The sequence below is a fragment of the Plectropomus leopardus genome, chromosome 12, assembly GCF_026936395.1.
Source record: "Plectropomus leopardus strain MGB_pleo_1.0 chromosome 12, ASM2693639v1, whole genome shotgun sequence".
NCBI classification, from domain to species: Eukaryota; Metazoa; Chordata; class Actinopteri; order Perciformes; family Serranidae; genus Plectropomus; species Plectropomus leopardus.
In genome coordinates this window covers 19441574-19460590 of record NC_142187.1, presented here as the reverse complement: position 1 = coordinate 19460590, position 19017 = coordinate 19441574, and the positions used below count along the sequence as shown (strand labels likewise).

The following is a 19017-nucleotide window of genomic DNA, read 5'->3' as shown; positions in this document are numbered from 1 at the left end:
AAGGTTGGCTTGTGTGGGTTTGCTTGGTTTACATTAATCCCCAGCGAGTGAGGAGTTTTATCTGTTTACTCACAACCTTGACAAAAGTGTTAGCTGACAAATATCGATTTGAGCAGTCCAATATCAGGAAATAAATCATGAGAAATTGTGTGGCATGAGAACCATATAAGTGCTTTCGCAGGAAACAAAAAAACCCTCCTCCCACAATAAGAGGTCATTCCTCCAAAGATTTAAATGCAATAAAAGCAGCCAGATGTTCATTTGATTTTTTTTTTTTTTTTCAACCGGGGCTCCACTAAGAATAGAACAAGCTACATACAGTAGCAGCTCGCAGGATGTTCATAAGCGGTGACAGGTTTGTGTGAGGGGGCGTCTTCAAATGACTCATTTGTCATTTTACTTCAAGGCTTCTTTTGGGCACCATCCAAGCATGAGGGACTGAGCCACAGTCACTGGCTTGCAAAGTTGTTTATGTGCAGGTTTGTATAGACAAGTTGTTCTTTGCTTAGCATGTTTATTTAACCATTTACAATACAGTATACAAAGAACTTGTGCCTCTGCATCCTAGCAGCCCTAATTTTCTCTCCCACATGCACAAAGTACCAATTTTCTCTAAACAAAGTTATTCATTTTCTGACACACTGTAATCCCCTGAATCATTAGCTCCCTTAGCATCCTTCCTCTGCTGGCGCCCACTTCCCAGACCTGGACAGATCTATTAATGCGCTACAGTCCGCCGTGTGGGTAATAATCAGGTATGGCCGATGCTGCGGCTTCACTGGGGACAATGATACTGCAGCGAGGTGGCTTCTCCGCCAGCTGAACGTCAGATCTGTTCCTCTCCTATCATTAAGACATCCTGTATGCATTTAAAGCATCACAAAACATTGCAAATATAGCTCATGGAAGATCTCCAAAAACAAAGTTAGTAATTGTCCAAGGACAGCTTGCTTTATTTAGAAATGGAAACATTTTGCAAGCTTGTTAATTGTGGAAATAATTGGCTTCAATGTGCCACTGTAAACATGAAAACAGCACCAATCAATAACCAAGACAAATGTAAAACAATTTACAGCTGTTCCAGGCATTAAAGGGTAACTTTGGTATTTTTTCCATATTTTTGTGTGTAAGTGACAAATGTGGAAAAAAAGGCTTTTTTAAACTGGTCCAGTATTGAGTGAGAGCGCAGCAGCCGCCGGCAGCAGAACAGGCTGCAATGTAACCATGTAGGGCATTTGTGCAATGTCAGTTAACATCCTATAAAAGTGTTTATTTTTGCCTCTCACGGTCTGAGATTGTTATTTTAAGTGTCACACAATGTTTTGGAAAGGATCCTTACAGAGACAGACCTTTTTGTTAGAGACTAAGATCCTTTTTGTGGAAAAGAAACAGCTTGAAATCACCATCGCCAAACCCACCAGACTTAATTTAAATAAACAGTAATTTTATGTATAGAGCCAACATATTTTCACATTAAACTGGATGAATTAATTTAAACCAAAGCGGAGTTGTTAATTGTTGGGACAGTGGAAAAAAAGAACCAATTCTGTTTTTGATAGGTTGTTTTTTTCAGTCAAGTCAAAATGAAGTGTGTTTTATAATGATAATATTACTGTTTATTTAAATGGAGTCTGGTGGCCTTGGCTTTAACACATTTTGGGCTGATTCCCTTAAACCTGAGCAAATTCACTTGATTTCTTTCAAAAACACAAGAAGAGGGTAATGAGAAACTTAAGGGGAAAAATAGTGAAGGTGCAATAAAATAACCTGAAAATCAGCAAACAAAAAGACAGCAAGATAGTGAAATAAAAAAAAAGAAAAATTACAAAAAAAAGTCAATGGGGAAATGACCTGGTAAAAATGATAATAATTCTGTAACAGAATTTAATATATACATATATATATTTTTTTTTTTTTCTTTTTTCTTTTTTTTACAGAAAATTATAATAATTAAAATATTGGTTTCTGGACATTTTTCTCTCTTGCTCTTGTAATTTCATTTGCATTTCTTGGCAAGCTCGTCATTGCGTTTTTCATGTCTTTGAAATAAGTCAAACAAATTTTCTCAGGGTTCAAATGTTTAAATACTTGTGAAGGATGTCTGAACACAGAACAAGAAAAGTGATGTTGGTCCAGGTTTCAAAGGGTTAAATAAAAAGGATCTTGCTTGTTAAAAAAATGTCTATCTCTGTAGGGATCCTTTTCATATTGTCAGACACTTTTATTGTAATCTGAGTCTGGGAGTGGCAAAAACAAGCACTTTTAATGGGTGAAAATTGGCAGTGCACTTCCCCATTAACCTTGCAGCCTTTTTCAGCGCGCCGAGACGCTGTTCCAGGCAGTCCGATCAATACCGGACCAATTTCAAAAATTGTTGTCTCCATTAGTCACGTAGACAAAACAAATGAGAAAATAGGGTTCAGGTTTTTAAATACCGAAATTACCCTTTAAGCAGATGCTTTATTTAGAGCAACTCGCAATAAATGCAGACATGAACATCCCTCATCATCAGTGCGGTTTGTCCTCGATAACCTTTCATAAAACACACACATCACACATCTAACCTACAGTACAGCCCCTCCCCCACACTTTCATGGATCAGAGCTCCCACTCTATAATACATCAGAGAGACGGGGGATACAATATCCAAACTCCTCCACCGTATCAGAGACAAGAACGCATCCTACGATTTGTGACTGTGGAGAGATCCGTCTCCTGTCATGTTAACGTTGGTGCCTTAGTTACACAATACATCAAAGAACCCATAAATGCACTGAATAAAGTGTTTATATGTAGCGCTTTCCTTTATATGTTTTCCTTCTTTATCTTGGCAGCTCGGCTGATCTACTGGCACGATGACTGATGCTTCCCCATGTTGAACACCTAATTGAATTGGCTGAGGGCACGGTTACATAGCACGGGCTCGGATTAGTCTGCCTTCAGCTCCACGAGCACAGGCCATTAGTTGCCAGGCACGAGAAAACCACTGCTGGCATTTTTTGCGGCATCATTTGCTGTAATGAGTAAATGTCTGCGAAACCAAGCAGAAGGCACAATCCCAGGACCATAATTGGAGGTTGTTTCTGTGTCAAGAAATAAGTATTTGGACATATTCTCCTCTCAAGATCAAGTGTGTCGCTTGTGATGGTGGCTGTGCGTGTGCATGTGGCCTCGATAATGCTGTCAAACGAATGTGTCTCAATTTCACAGCGTTTCGCTTCAGGATTGCTTCCACTATCAGATCGCAGTGCAACACCTTGACGCAGTTTTTTTTCACCTACATAGTCCGCATACATCACTCTGCGGCAAGACACCTGGTGGCCGGAGGGAGAACAATCTTCTCTGACTGTTATCGCTGGTGTTAAGTCGTCAAATACTTGAATGAATTCCCCTCTCAGTTGGACATGATGCGGCACAGATTGTAAAACTAGATGTGAAGTGGAGCGCTGAGACGCTGAGTCGAGGGTGGCAAGAACTTCTTAGTTTATCTCCTATTGTGATAATGAGAGCCAGAAGCACTGTAATACATTGCTGCAGATCAGCTGGATGTAAATTAACTGTTATGGAAGAGACATATGTCATGAGGTGCACCGTTGCACAGTTAATGGTAGAGAGAAAGAAAGAGAGTGTGAGGTGTTATCTTGAGAAATGCTGGTAGGATACAACCTCAGTGCTTGAGAGCAAGCCCGGTCGTCATTTTGTGTGTAAGACAATAACAGTAAAAAGCCGGAGGACTGAAGTGCTCCCTGCTGCAAAAGGATGTAGAAGGCTCGGAGTAAAACAAAAGGTAATTGACTGAGGGATGAAGGGCTGAGAAACAAAGAGCAACGGCTGTCAGAAAGTAGTGTACCAAACTTCTCAGCACTACTTTACAAACAGTTATTGGATTTTTTTGGGGTGATGAGTAGAATATTTTTCAGGGTCTTTAGAGGGCCTACCTGAGAGGGCAGGACCCATATTGATGAAATAAATCAACTGTCCTCCTATGTGTAATCTTTTAATCCTTATTCATGACTGCAGGTGGGACAAAGGTGACCTTCACATTCAGTGATTCTGCTTTCAATCAAACATGAGGAGCTACCAAGATTGTTATTACTGAAAGGATACTTTACCGATGTTCAACTGGCTTTATTATAACAATGTGGGTAGTATGTGTTAATGAACTGTGATAAATTTCCCTCCATATTATCAGCACCCAGATATACCTGCTGATGTCCTCGTGAATTTTTGCTCTTGAACTCTTGGACTGTTGTTCGAACTTTCGTATGCCGGCCACCACGGACACAGAGTATTGACATGGATCAAGAGAGAGACTTTCTCTACCCATGAATTTAAACCAAAATGATGTTACTGTATTGCCTTTTTCTCGCCTAAAATGTCTTCAGAAACATATTTTAGTGCACTGTTTAACTGTAAAATGACATTATTTATTATCAGCAGACCGCCATATTGTTTCCTGTGGGAAAAGAGAACTGGATACAGTATTGCAAGGCCTGCTTTGGGCCCACAAAGCAGTTGCACTAAAGACTTCTGCTGGCCAAGCGGGCTACTTATGGTTTAGCGCTCTGCTAACTTGAAAGAGATTAAAAAAATATTTTATCTTTTGACTCTTCTGGACTTTAGAAATGTTGTACAACCAAGTTGAACAAAACAATGCATCCACTGATTTACAGATGTCTTGTTCCTAATTTAAGTCTACGTGATGAAGTTCTAAGTGCTATATTCCAGCCAACTGGACTTGCTTGAGTTGAGTCCAGTTGCCTACGATATAGGAGTCAGAATGACCGAAAAAGTGTGGCGCAGTGCAATGTGGTAGTTGTAGATGTTTTACATCTTGAACAAGAGTGAATGCCATAGCCCTTTTCTCTGTTTTCTCTGGTCATGTCGTACCAATCAATGTCAGAAGTATTTGTGTCTTTCTACTGCACAGACAGCCTAGTTTTATGAAAAGACCATCTTCTCATCAGTTAAATACTTGTTTAAACCCTGCATACTGCAAGTACAATTGATTTTTTCCCACTATATTGTAAGCTCCACAATAGCAAAATTGCTGTCTTTTTGTTTCGGTCTCACGAATTATGATGTGAAAACAAAATAGATTTTTGGCTTTGTTCAGGCAGAAAATCTTTGTGTGCCCAGAGCGAAATACAGCACCACAGTAATTGCAATCATATTTGACTGATGACATCTTGAGCCCAAACAACACTTTTTTTCTAATCATGGTGCGTTTTTTTTCATAGGAACCTGGGGAAATCTGGGTTGCGTGTCTCCTGTCTGGGGCTTGGTGAGTACATTTAATTAGCATTAGAGACAAATGTGTAATGATTTCATAAGCATCCAAGTGCAAACTCATCTGCACGTGTGTGTGTGTGTGTGTGTGTGTGTGTGTGCGCGCAGACTATGTAGAGCCAGCCGAAGAGTTAAGCAAAAGGGTTTAGTGTTTTGAATTACATTATGTTATTTCACCCTGATTCTAAACCTCATGCATCTTTCATACGTATGGAGAGTCATGAGAGTCAACACAAAGCTGTTTGCAGAGGGTTAATATTTTCCCTGTTAATATTTAATCAATAGCACTGGTTTCAGCAAACAAGTTGCTCAATTATCACACATATCCAATGCAGACCGGAGGGTAAGCACTCTCATTCATCTTGATAGGACTGATTAATTTAGTAAATGTGTTTGTGTGTGTGCCGGCCATATCTTTATATGCGCGTGTGTGTATTCACTGTGTTGCAGAGCGTGTGTGTTTCTTGATGAGGTTGTGTTGCTGAAGACAAAATAACTTGACAAAGCAAAGGGCTGATGCAGTGCTGCCCAGGCTCAGCACTGAATGATGGAAAATCTGTGAATGAGTTATTCATCCGTGCAGTGTTTTTTTTTTTTTTTAAGATTCAGCCCTGGCACATCTAGCAGAAGGGAGGAATAGCGAAGAGGTTGTAATCCTTCAACTTAATTAATATAATTAGTTTCGAACCTCAATATTGACAAGCCTCGGCTATGTGGTTGTGCCTTATGGCAAAACATTGATCCCTCCCTGTGCTAGTTTTCAGTGGAGGAGTTCAAAGAAAAAGAGAATTTCACTGTGGAGATCAAAACAGGTTGCTTCAGTATTTGAATCTGTGTGGGTGTGTTTTATCGTGTCAACTGCATAATTGACTTTTAAAGGAATAGCTTGATGCTTAATTGCTTTCTTGAGACTTAGATGTTAAGATTGATTCACATATGCGCTCTAAATAAGGAGCTACAGATAGCAGTTAGCTTCGCTTTGCACAAAGACTGGAAATGGGAGAATGGTGTCTTACTCAGTCTGAGGTAGGACTTGCATGATATCAGATTTTCACTACATTATTGTGGCTAAAAAAATTAAGCAACAATATCATTGCAATATCTGCAGAAATTTTAATATAGTAATTAGGACTGGGTGTTGGTATTAGATACATTTAAGGTACTAACCAAAACACCTTGATACCAAGTAGTATCAAAACATCTTCAGTGAAACGATACCTGCATTCAATCCTTTTTGTGCTGGAGGTCTGAACCCAGACCGTCCCAGCTCCTTGTTGGATCAGCAGACTTTGTATTTCAACCATCTCCAGAGCTGCTATCTTCCAGAAAAGCAGTCAGATCAACATCTGCCCAATAAGCACAAGATATACATTTGCAGCAGCAGCTAACATCCAATACCATGCCAATAAACTGTCCCAGCAAAGTCATACCAACACCAAAATGGCTCGACTCTGTCATTACCCGATGATGACAATCAGTAAGATGCAAACAGTTAACCCTTTCACTGTTTGTGTGTGTTAGAGGTGGACTCCCACACTTTTCCCCGATGTGAAGCTCACACTCAAGAGCAGCTTCAAGTCTTAGATGTCACAAGCCAAATTCAACAAAATATCAACGTCTAGGAACGTTGGAGGCCAGTTGGGTTGTTTTAAGAGGATAAAGTTACCATAATAAACCATAATAAATACCATAATAAAAAAAAAATAAAAAATAATAAAACCATAATAAATATATATATATTTGTATATATATATATATATATATATATATATATATATATATATATATATATATATACACATATTATTATCATTATTATTATTATCATTATTATTATTATTATTATTATTATTATTATTATACATTAGACTTAAAAAGCACTTTTCAGAGTCCTTGAAGATGCTTTATTTTCACTCTCTGTCTCTTTCTGTCTCTAATGATTGTAGCAAATAAAAGCAGAGGCTATTAATTTAAGTTTTAGGGTATACACGCCACTCTATTCACATTATGGGTATCAAATGAAATACTCTTTTGGAATTGGTATCACTTTAAAAGTACTGGTATTGGTTCTGGTATTGTAATTTTAAAGATACCCAGCCCTAATAATAATACTTTCGATCAAATTATCTAACTGTTTTGAATTAATTGTGGTACCAATCAAGCAATTTACTAAAATGTCAAAATATTCCTCTTAAATTGTGTAGCTGTTATTATAATGCATAAATGATAATAATGATAAAGCAGATAATTTACAAGAAAACAACCTTTAATTGACCACAATAAGGCTGGGCCTACACCATTCTGCTCTGACTTCTGGTGCAGTTGGCTACAGATTTAACACCAGCTCCTGCATTATTTCCCATTAGTGAGAGATGACGACAAGCAGCATGTGACAGGATCAGGCAACAAGAATATAAAAAGAATTTCAAAATTCTCACCCTGTGCATGCTGTTTGGAAGAACATCAGGGGCTGAAGCTGCTTATTTCTGAAGAAAGTTTAATAATGCAGCACATCATTGCATTCTCCATGTGTGTATGCATGGTCATATGTGCAGTCCCCTTGTGTGTTGCAACTGTAAAAAGACCTGTCCCATGACCTGTGACTTAATCTGAACCCTGATACAGGGGAGTTTATTGATAGCTTCAACATGGCTATTACTTATCAAGCCTCTTTTAGCTTTTGACAAATGGCAGGTGTTGGCTATTTGTTTGCTCCACCCTTTTTTGGTGACAGAAATAAAGGATGAAAATAAGCTTTTAAAATATGTAGAGGAAAATGAGGAAATAAAGAATAAAATATGAAAACTGACCCAAGTAGCTACCTGTCATCAGAGAGCTGTAGAGGACAAACTTTCATTTGTTTACTGTAGAAATACAGTGTATCCTCCCATTCCTCTTCTTGATAGAGTGGATCTGATATGTTGCTACACTTCTGGTGCAGTTGGCTACAGATCATATATCACCAGCTTGTGCATTATTTCTTATTAGTGGGAAATGACAACAAGCAGCATGTGACAGGATCAGGCAACACAAGATTTGGAAGAGAATATAAAAAATCTTACAAAATTGTGTTCAGCCTATACTGTTTGAAGGGAGAACAGAGGCTGGGATCGCTGATATTTATAGGCGAGAATACAGTACATCAGAGCAGTCTGTGCATGCTTATTTATTTTATTATATTTAGCAGGGGTACTTCTCATTCCTCAATAGAACAAATCTGTTAATGAGCTAGAGTAAGGTTATTTAAACCTCAAGATGTTAAAAAGTCACCAAAAAGACAAAAACACTTCTGGAAACAAGACAAATTTTGACAAATATATAAATACATCAAGTTATTTGCTCTGAAATATTTTCGATTTCAGGTCTAAAATTGTAATGATATGTTTTAAATATGTTTGAAAGTGTTTGATTTGGATTTAGCCAATATGTAAAATGAGGAATATTTAGAACTTTTATATATGTAATGTAGCTGTTTTGTCATTGAGTTTCTAATAAACAACAACAACAACATATGTCAACATTTCCAAAATAATAGTAGTATGTAAAATGACTTTATCATAGGGTGTCATTATCTGGAGGTGAAAGGGGAAAGTGGATAGTGTATCACCTAGGCGAGACACCTGCCAAGCTGTTGACCACTGTTCGAGGACAACCACTAACAAAGTTAGTCATGATAAGTCATTGCTGTTTTTTCCAGCAACTTTTAAGGCAAAAAATGTGTGTTTTTAAGAAACCTGTCACTCTTTTTCAAGTGGGGGTTGAGCTACAAAGAACAGTTGATTTTTACCTAGACATGGCTTTTCCAGTGATGATTGTGCCCCAAAAACCTGGCATTTTAGGCAATAGCATGATCTCTTCCTAACCATAACCATGTGGTTTTAGTGCCTAAACCTACCCACATATTAACCACAGCAAAGTTTTAATATATTCGTTCCATAATAACATGCAAATGTAATGTATCCCTGGTTTGCAGAAAAAAACAGTGCCAACATTTTTTTCTGCTAATTTATTCGTGTACTCACATGCAGGAATTCCCTCACAGGACCCAGCACAAAATACCTACAGGTGCTATGCCATGTTCTTGGTGTTATCACAGTAAAATTCTGCGCATAGTAGCTTTCTCACAGGAAGCTCATATGGCAGGGAACATTTTTCATCTCTGACATTTGGCTGTGATGGCTTTAGGATAGGGGTGTTTTGTCATGTGTCCATGCCAAAATGTCAGAGTATAAATTAATGCAAAACACAGTAATTGCAAGTGTGGTTTTACATGTAAAAGATCTTGTATGGTTGATGTTTGCTGCAAGATTTTGACTTTGATGTTTCTTTCAACAGGCACATGGGTAACATTTGGAGGTCAAATCTCTGATGAGGTAAGATGTCATGTCGGATTCAACATTCACTTGTCACAGCTCATGAGCAGATGTTGGCTTTCATTATTTCTGACCCTGCAAATACAGCCAGTGAGCAGTTGTGTCAGTCAACAAGACCCAATTTGTAGCCCCAATGGGAGCAACTTAGTGTAACTGGATGTAAAATGGTGTGAGTGTGAGTAGAACACAGTTATATTCCCAGTATCAATTCCCCAACATCACAACAGACTGTGAAGTCCCTGTTGGCTGTCTCAAGGCCAAGACGTTAGGTCGTATTGCTTCCTGTCACAAGTTATTAAGCGAAGGACCTCTTCCAGTGCCTTGATCTGGCCTTGAAGGGGGGAAGCCACTGAATTGGAGACAGCTCATCACTGCCCGATGACCACTGGGAATAAGTGACACACACAGACACAAACAAAGTCGCCAAAACAAAACAGGAGCAGAGCGCAGAAAAAGAAAGTCATCATGACAAAATTGGCCTTCCCTTGTATGGCACAGGACAAACTGCAGGCACAAGAACTAGGTCAATATAGTCTGGGAAATATATTGAGCAGTAAACAACTTTAATCAACAAGCATGCGGTACAGTTTTCCTGGTGATGATTATCTCAGTGGAAAAGAGATTTACTCTCCTTGCGCTTCTTCGGGGAATTTTCCCGACCCATCTTTTTTGAAGTGTAATTTTGGGTAATATTTATAGTACGACATTAAACCACACTGGAGTCCATGCAACTTTTCTTGTCTTTGTCAGGTGGCAGAGCAGCTGATGACTATCGCCTATGAGAGCGGGGTCAACCTGTTCGACACGGCTGAGGTCTACTCCGGGGGGAAGTGAGTGTCTCTGATTTGTTATCTATCTCACACTCACAGAGCAATTTTCTGGCCTTGTCAGCTTTTTTCCCCACAAGACACAAGATCTTAACAAGGTTTAGCTCCAGACCAGGAATTACTCACCTGAGGAGGCAAAAAACGAAAAGTAGCCCGACTCCAAAGTGATTTACATAATCTTATTCATCACTGGAGGCTCCCCTTTATGTTCGCAGCTCAATCTAACTTTATAGGCCTGGACATTGTCTCGCTGAATAATGCGGGAAAGGGTTATGGCTGTATGCGGATGAATATTAATTTCAAGGACGCAGGCAAAATACAGGCACACAATACAGGCATTTATCTTGTACTCCTGCTGATCTTTAATCATGCATTCATGCTATAGATGTGTGGCAGATAACAGTCACGCTTACATGCTCTTAGAGAAATGGCAGCCTGAGCTTTAATCTCATCATCTCCTCCTTGTGCATTTTTTTTCTTCAGAGCAGAGATAATCCTTGGAAACATCATCAAGAAAAAGTGCTGGAGGTAAAGTGCTGTCTCTTAAGATTTCAAATGTGTTCTATGAATAGGTTTTTAGATGTGAGTATACACTACATTGTGAAAAATATGTGGACGGGCCAACAAAATATGTACCTTTATGTTAGCTTCTTACTTTAAAAAATGCATCCGCTCGTCTGAGGCTGCAGGGATTTGCTCCAATTCAGCGACAAGAGCATTAAGGTCAGGCACTGATGTTGGATTATAAAGCCTGGCTCACTGTTGGTGTTCCAGTTTTTCCCAAAGGTGTTACATGGGGTTGAGGTCAAGACTTTCTGCAAGCCTGTCAAGTTCTTCAACCAAGAAAATCATTTTGTTAAGGATCTTATTTTATACATGGTGGCATTGTAATGTTGGAACAGCAAAGGGCTTTCAGGAAACTGTTGCCACAGAGGTGGAAGCAGGCTATTTCTAACATGATTGTCTGGAATTTGTCTGGCTGGAATTTTAAAGGAAGCAATCTCTGTGAACCTTTGCTTAACCAAACCAGGTAACCAAAGTATTGGATAAGCTGAAATTCTGAACTGACGATGGGATAAAAGTTGTTAAATCCTCTAGAAGCCAAATTTCTGTCCATCCAGTCAATCCGATATTTGTTGAGACATTTAAATAAAAATTCAAAATGTCAACCTTCTGGTGGTGCTAGAGGAAAGTGTTTAGGATTCACCCCCCAGGGACCACAAATGTCTGAACTGATTTTTAGCCAGTTTATCTAATAGTTCTTGAGATATTACAGTCTGGGCCGAAGTGGTTGACCAACCAACAGACCCACCCGCCATCTATTTAGCAATGCCGCTACGGCTGAAAATTAACGATTTGACCATTTCTGACCCAATTTTTGACTCGTTTTAGAGTCAAAATTTCAGTCTTGTTTGGTGTTGTTTGCCATTTAGTGTATGGGGGCAGCGAGGACCAATCATAGCCAGATCTACTGCTTACAACCGGCAATCAGACGTTTGGATGCATAAAGTCAACAGCGAGGGCCACCACTTTCAGGAGCAGTGTTGTAGTTGAATACTTTTGCACTTAAAGATAAAACAGTTGCATTTGTGTCATTTGTATGTGATTTTTTGAAAAACCCATATAATGTGAGTAGCAGGTGTCCCATAGGAATTTTCAAATGATCAAATCTGGCCTCCATTTAAAAGAAGTTTGGACACCTGTGCTCTACGCTATGTGAACTGTGCCTCCGCTAGCAAACACACTTCTACCTCTCTACCTGCCCCAATAGACAGAACGGTCCATTGGGGCAGACAGACCGTTATGTTGTCTATTTTACACGCACAGTGTGAGCACTCAGGTTATGGCTTGATGATCAGGCTGTATAGTGTGAGCACATAAATCGTGAGCTTTGGCTTTACGTTGCAGTCGATTTACTCGCACAGCGGGAGTTGGAATTGAATAACATTTCTAAAATTGCCGCAAATCGTAAAGTGTATTCTCAGTTTAAGAGTTATGTTTTCTTTCTCATTCCTTCAATTCTCTCGTGATCCCCTAGATTTATGTTAGGATCCCTTAGGGGTTTGTGACCAGAGGTTGAGAAACCACTAGCGTCATATATTATTGCATGCTATAGCATAAAACTTTCCATTTACCAACACGATTGGCCTGAGCCCAAACCATGAAAAATAGCAGCAATTTCGGCCATGTGGTGTCTGGTGCTTGTGCTGAATACGTTTATGTATGTCTGCTTCCAAGCATTGCACGTGGTGAACTGAGGTGGTGAATGTTGCAGAGGGTGCATCCTTCTCACATTTCTCATGTCAATGTTTATAAGCGCTAATTTAACGAAAATCTCTCCATCTAAATGTAACCTAGTAAAAACAGAAAATTTGCTCATGATGTCTGTGGCTCAAAGCTGAATAGCAAGCAGAAGCTGGTGAGTGTGAGCTTGTATCTGCACCACCGAAAAATATCAGTTTCGCATATCTATACTGCATGCACTGCCACGCTGCAGTGATAAGACTCAGTTATGTCTGTCGCCCTTCTCAACAACTCATGGCAGCTTTCTGCCTGCATACCCTCACCTCAACTGTGGATCCCTTTAAATTATTGATCACTCAAGCATGGAGATTTTATAGTGAGGGGCCTATCTTGTTAGAGTTCACAGAAAAGAGTCCCTCTGCGGTTTCTCGTGCTAGATAAGTTACATGTTTGATAAAGTGTGGCCCGTCTGCCATTTCAAACTGCAAGATGAAAAGGTCACTGTTGAACGCTTGTGATTCGTTCCATGCACACATGCAGGCATGGACATGCTCACAGCTTTTTAAAGTCCTTTTTTTATGGCCTTTTGATGTGTCTGTCTGTCTTCCCTCAGGAGATCCAGTCTGGTGATCACCACAAAGCTTTACTGGGGAGGAAAGTAAGTGTGCACATGTGCAAACCCAAGTGTGTGTATGGTATCCAGCATGTGCGGTTTCCTCCTCAGATGTTCGAGCTATCTCACCAACAACAGGCTGCACATTAAAATAGCCACAGAGCGTGACATTGCATCCAACATTTTGGAAAACCCACAGGCGCACAGACGTGGAGGACACACTGGAAAAATGAGTGACACACACACATAGATTTCAACATGGCCATGTTCTCACCCCCTCCTGCTTCCCTTCATACCCTTCCTCAGCTTCTTTGCCAAACTGCCAAGAGTCATATCTGCTTCTTCTGTCATGCTGGAGTATTCTGCTCTCAATCTGCATTAGTCACATCCCCTCTGTTTCTTAAAGTCTTCAGGCTTATACTCAAGCTCCTCAAGTATATCCACATTCTTCTGCTCCTCTTGAGTTGTTCTTGAGGGCCCTTTTACAATTGTGTAAATTTAATTTAAGCCCATCCTCACAGACTTTTGTCATGGTACTATGTCAGTCTCCACACCGGATGGATTTAAAGAATAACTACTTAACCCCCTGCTGAGCGAGCTGTGAGACTGCCCGAGAGCCCGTCAAGCATCTCACCTCCCAAACAAGCACTAGATATTTGCACACTTTATTCTCCATTGTGCTTCCCTACCCTCTTGCACAAAAGGTAAAAAGACATGGTAATACGGAGGAGGGGCAGCATGTTCTTGTGTTTGTAATGCATTATTATAGCCCTAAAGGATGGAACGCCGCAGGAAGGAGGGAAGTAGAAATAGAGTGTGAAATGGAGCAAGAGCAACACAAAATATCAGACAACGGAGCAAATACTAAAACTCTAGAGCAGAAAGAAAACAAAGAAACTGCATGTAAAAGGAAAATGCAGGCATGGGGAAAATCTGAAAGTGACTGAGTGAACGCAGGTGGGGCCACTGACAAATCACTGAAGCACAGTTTTGGAGATTTGAAGGTGTTCTGGTTTTACGGCTCATAGCGTCACTGTTTTGGTTGACACTCACGACTCTTATCAGCAGCATTTTTGGACCCACCAGCAGTTGTTTTGAGTAAAATAGCTTTTAACAACTCACTGTACACTTTGTGCTCAGCGCTACATGTCAGAAAAAGTTAGCTTCTAGCTAGTGAACATAGAGCAGTATTTAGCTACTGAGCCTTTGGGGATTTAGTGGGGACCAAAGTAGATCTTATAAGAGAGTGAAGTTGGACTTACTTTGTCAGGCAAACAGAAATTCGAATCCAAATGAATGTTGCTCTATATTGGCTGGATGTGTAAATAACTAATTAAGCCTCGACTCAACTTTAGAAGTAGATTTTAGTTTTGTGTTTAAAACTTGTTGCGCAAATTAGCCATAATATCAATAAAATCAGGTTAAAATGAATATAAAAATACCACATGACCTTCAAGTAGAAGTTCTATTAATAAAAGCTCAGAGGTTTAACATTGTACATATGCAACAAAAGTATAGACTGGCTTCTCTCTGAGTACGATAGATTATTGGCCCGAAAGAGGCATTTTTATATTGAAGATGAGTGGTGCTACATCAAACTACTATACTATGAAGACTTACTTTGATAAAACACTGTTTTAGAATGTGAAATGTTTAGCAATGACAAACACAAGCAACAAGCACAAGCCTCTCGTCCATGAGTACATGCTTCCATCTGCATGTTGGGTGGTGGATGTAGTTTATTAGAAAGAAAATAGTTCCTACATGAAGCTGTTCACAACAAGGTCTGTGGATTATCTTGAGTAACCAGGTCATGATTTTTAGAAAGAGACATTGCTGTTGAGTTTTGGCACTTTAAGCATCACAAATTGAGTGCCATCTAGTTCCATTACATTGGAGAGAAGGCAGACATCTCTACGGCTGATATCTCCGACAATCAGCAACTCAAACAAAAACAATCTAGTTTGATAAACAGGACAACAGGTAACAGGTCCCTTTAAAAGCATAAGATTTCTCTCTATCCAGTTTAGAGTATAAAGATGAAAATGGAATTGATCAAGAAAAGTACTTGAGTAAATGTACTTTATGTTCCCTGCATTTAAAAGCTACATATTCAACTAAGTGATTGTCTAGTTTTTGCATCAATATATTTTCACCTGCAAATCACCAAAGTGCTGCCAACTGCAAAGCCATCGTCAAATCGCAGGACAGAAAGTGACAACCAGCCTTGTGTTTGCCCGCTGCACAGTTTGTTCTATAGAGTGGGTGTATTTGAATGTGATTTGTTGGTCGTTTATGCAGGCGTTCATTTGGCATGTTAAATGATCTGCTTCAATTCACGAGATTTGGAAGATGAATGTGTGTATGCATGTGTGCTGACATGCTCCTCTCTCCCTCCTGTTGCAGAGCGGAGACGGAGAGAGGCCTCAACAGAAAGCACATCATCGAAGGTAACAAGTCGATTTCCTCTCCGCTGCTTTGTCCTTCACATCACCCCATCACTCGCAGCCCCGCCGCACTCCTGTAATCTCCCTCTTTTATCTCTTTTCCTCCGCCTCTCTCCTCCTGTCTGTGTCTTTTCTCTGCTCTTTGATTTTTATCAGCATGTGCACCCAGCTGAATTTGAAAGTTGTATTTGCAGATGGTACATCAAACCTCACCAGATGTTTTGTGTTATCTGTCATAATACCTTTACAGGTGTTTTTAAGAAACTGTTGCAACCTAGTGTACTTCAAGCTACCTAACATCCTCAGACACTTCTCTCCATTTTTAGAAGACTTATGGCTTCGCTCAAGCTTACAATGACACACCTCTCTCATCCCATTGGCCCGCTCCACCCCAATTCCCTAACAACTCGCCATACTGTCCACAGCGCAATGCACCTTCTGCAGTGACTCAGCACTCTCCCACATTATTAACATTCAACACAGCCTCTGCAACTTTTCCCCCAAACAAGAGAAAAGGGGATATACATAGAAAAGGCTGGAGGAGAAGGGTGCAGAGTGGGAACACGGAAGCAAAGGTGGCACCCCCAATTAGCTAAAGCTGGTCCAGATGGTAGGTAGCAGAGAGAGAAAGGTGCAGTGTTCCTGTCACTACTAGTGTGGCAGATGTCACCACAGGGCAATAAATTGGCTGAGTTACCGACACTATCATACTCACTACTGGTTGTATATTCCACCACAGGCCAGTCAATGAACCATTTGATTGGTTAAGTGACATTTACTAGGAGTGATGGGAAGTCAAAAGCAATGATTAACGGCAGCAGTCAGCACTGCCAATGAACTCTGAGGGGCAAGTAGATGTCAAAGTCTCTTCAGCAGTCAGCACGTGTTTAGCATTTTCCTCACAGGACAAAGAAATTCCCTGATTATTTCATCATTTCAAAGAGACTTTCGTAGAACGCATAATTAAATGCATAATTCATTGCAGATGCCAGTGGAATAGCTTTGTTGTTCAGCATCTTTTCTCAGTTCCAAAAATAGACTTCCTTCACAGTCGGTAAACTCCAGTTAATCCACGAGACAGCGGAAACTGCTCCGGATGACGGTGCAGGCTCAGATTAGGATCCATGTAATGGGTGTTTCTGGGATCGTGGGAGTGCAGATGACAGAGGGAAGAATAAGTGGTTGGAAGGGCGACTGGGAGAGCAGAACTCTCAGCTGGGATTAGCGGGCAATGATGAAGCCTCTGGCACTAATCTGCCATGCACACTCACACATACTCAAGAGCGCGAGAGTGTCTTTTGCTTTGTCTCTCTATTACTCCGCTGTCCTCCTTTGTGACAGTCCCTTGTATTCAGTCTTCATCTTTCATCAGGTCTTCTCTGTGTGTAAATGATCTGCTCACAATACTTTGTTGCCATCTCTCATCCTCTCCTCACTGTACGGTGCTTCACTTCCGACGAATAACGAAAGCTGAGAGAGTGAGAAATGAGCGCAGTCTTTTTTCTAAGCCCTCATCTTTCGTATCATATTTTCAGCTTTGGGTTGTTTGGCTCCTTTCCTACCTGTCAAAACAGGATTCATTTATGTAACAAGGATAAAAGTTTGCACAGATGCATGTCTTTTCCCACATATATCTTCTTACCAGGAGGTAGTGGTGTTAACTCAGCTTTACACTGATTAACTTAAGCACTGCTTGACCTTTTAATATTCTTGTTAATCAAATGAGACAAGTATTTCTGTCCTGAAAATGATGGTATTGTAGCTTTGTAAAAGGGGCAAAGAAGTGATTCTGACAGCAGCCTAAAATTTATAAATGTTAATCAGAATAGTTCCATTATTTCAATAATAAATGTGTGGGGTCTTTCAATTTTAACAGATTATATTTAATTTAGGATTTGAACAACAAGAAGGCTAAGCTGTCAAGTTGCATTTTAAGTCACTTTTTGTATTTAAATGCCCTGCAATGATCAGAGCATTAACCCTTTGACACCTGAGCAAATCGGCTTAATTTCTTTCTAAAACATCGAGGGTAACAATTTAGTAAAAACTTGCAAGAAAATTACCTGAAAATAAGCACAAAAAAGTACAGTAAAAACACAAACTAACAAAAAACAAGCAAGAAAATGATCTAGAAAGTGTTTTTCTTTCTTTAACATAATTTTAAAAATATATTTTTTCTCTCTATTTTAATAATATCTAATAATCCATTTTTGTCATGTTTTATTAAAGAATAAAAAAGAGAAAAATTGCAACATAGACAGCCAAGTTGCTCAATATGTTTTTCCTGTGTTTTTGAAAGAAATACAACCAATTTTCTCATGTTTCAGAGGTTTAAATGCTTGCAAAAAGGCATCTGAATGTAGCACAAGTAATGGTGTCCTGAGCAGAGAATGAAGCCCATGAAAGGCCTGTTGGATCCATCCACCGCCCCTCTCGCCTGCCCTGTAGAGACCTTTGTGCTACTTTCATTACATCATTACCGGCAGCTGATGCGGCCTGTCTGCGTATTATGCTGTCGCAGCAGGTACCATCCGGCTGTCTGGCTTTTTGCCGTCAGGATCTTTCACCAAAATCACTGCAAAAGCGACAGTATTTCGTGACTTCGAAATGAGAAGAGGCTGGGTAAGCCGGTCCAGCCGCCTGTGCATACTGCATGTGTGTATCCCACTGGCTAGCTCATCATCATCTCTCTGAACTGCACTTATACGCTGATATTGGGATGGCAGTATCGCAGCAGCGTAGCGCCCACCCTCTGGTTTCCCGCTGGTTAACATTGTTGTTATTTAGCACTGTTCATGGAGTAAGCACCATTAGTTGAGAGCCGCTGGTTCAACCTCCATGTTAACTCTGAATCTGTCCTCCCTGTAAAGGATATCGGGATATGATGGGTTAAAGAAAACAAAGTAGTGACTGATCTTACAAAATGTGGGGGTTTTTTTTGCAGGAAATACAAAATTCTACGTTAGAGTATGAAAAAAAAATCGTACAATTTCAAGGTCCAATCAGAACAGTTTCAGTGGAGTAACCCTGCAGCAGTAAAATCCCTGAGTGTAACAAATTGAGTAACAGTTCATTTAATTGCTTATTAATATTTTTTTTTAAAGGAAGAATATTAATGTCCTCTTTCTTTAAAATGAGCTAGTCATGCTTTGATTTAAACAGAAAAACTTAATACAGTTAAGTCCATTATTTCAACAGTTTGAGTTTTGTAATGTGCTGCATGC

The 19017-nt window shown here is 39.8% G+C and overlaps 1 protein-coding gene across 9 annotated transcripts in view; it reads left to right on the top strand.

Annotated features, from left to right (window-relative positions):
• Positions 1–19017, top strand: part of kcnab1b (potassium voltage-gated channel subfamily A regulatory beta subunit 1b) — a 58091-nt gene that overhangs the window by 25914 nt on the left and 13160 nt on the right. For all 9 annotated transcript variants that reach the window (XM_042498077.2, XM_088085407.1, XM_042498076.2 and 6 more), the window contains 6 exons: positions 5241–5284; positions 9625–9662; positions 10413–10492; positions 10973–11017; positions 13347–13391; positions 15753–15796. In XM_042498077.2, the coding sequence (XP_042354011.1) occupies positions 5241–5284; positions 9625–9662; positions 10413–10492; positions 10973–11017; positions 13347–13391; positions 15753–15796 (296 nt within the window). The remainder of the gene's footprint in view (positions 1–5240; positions 5285–9624; positions 9663–10412; positions 10493–10972; positions 11018–13346; positions 13392–15752; positions 15797–19017) is intronic.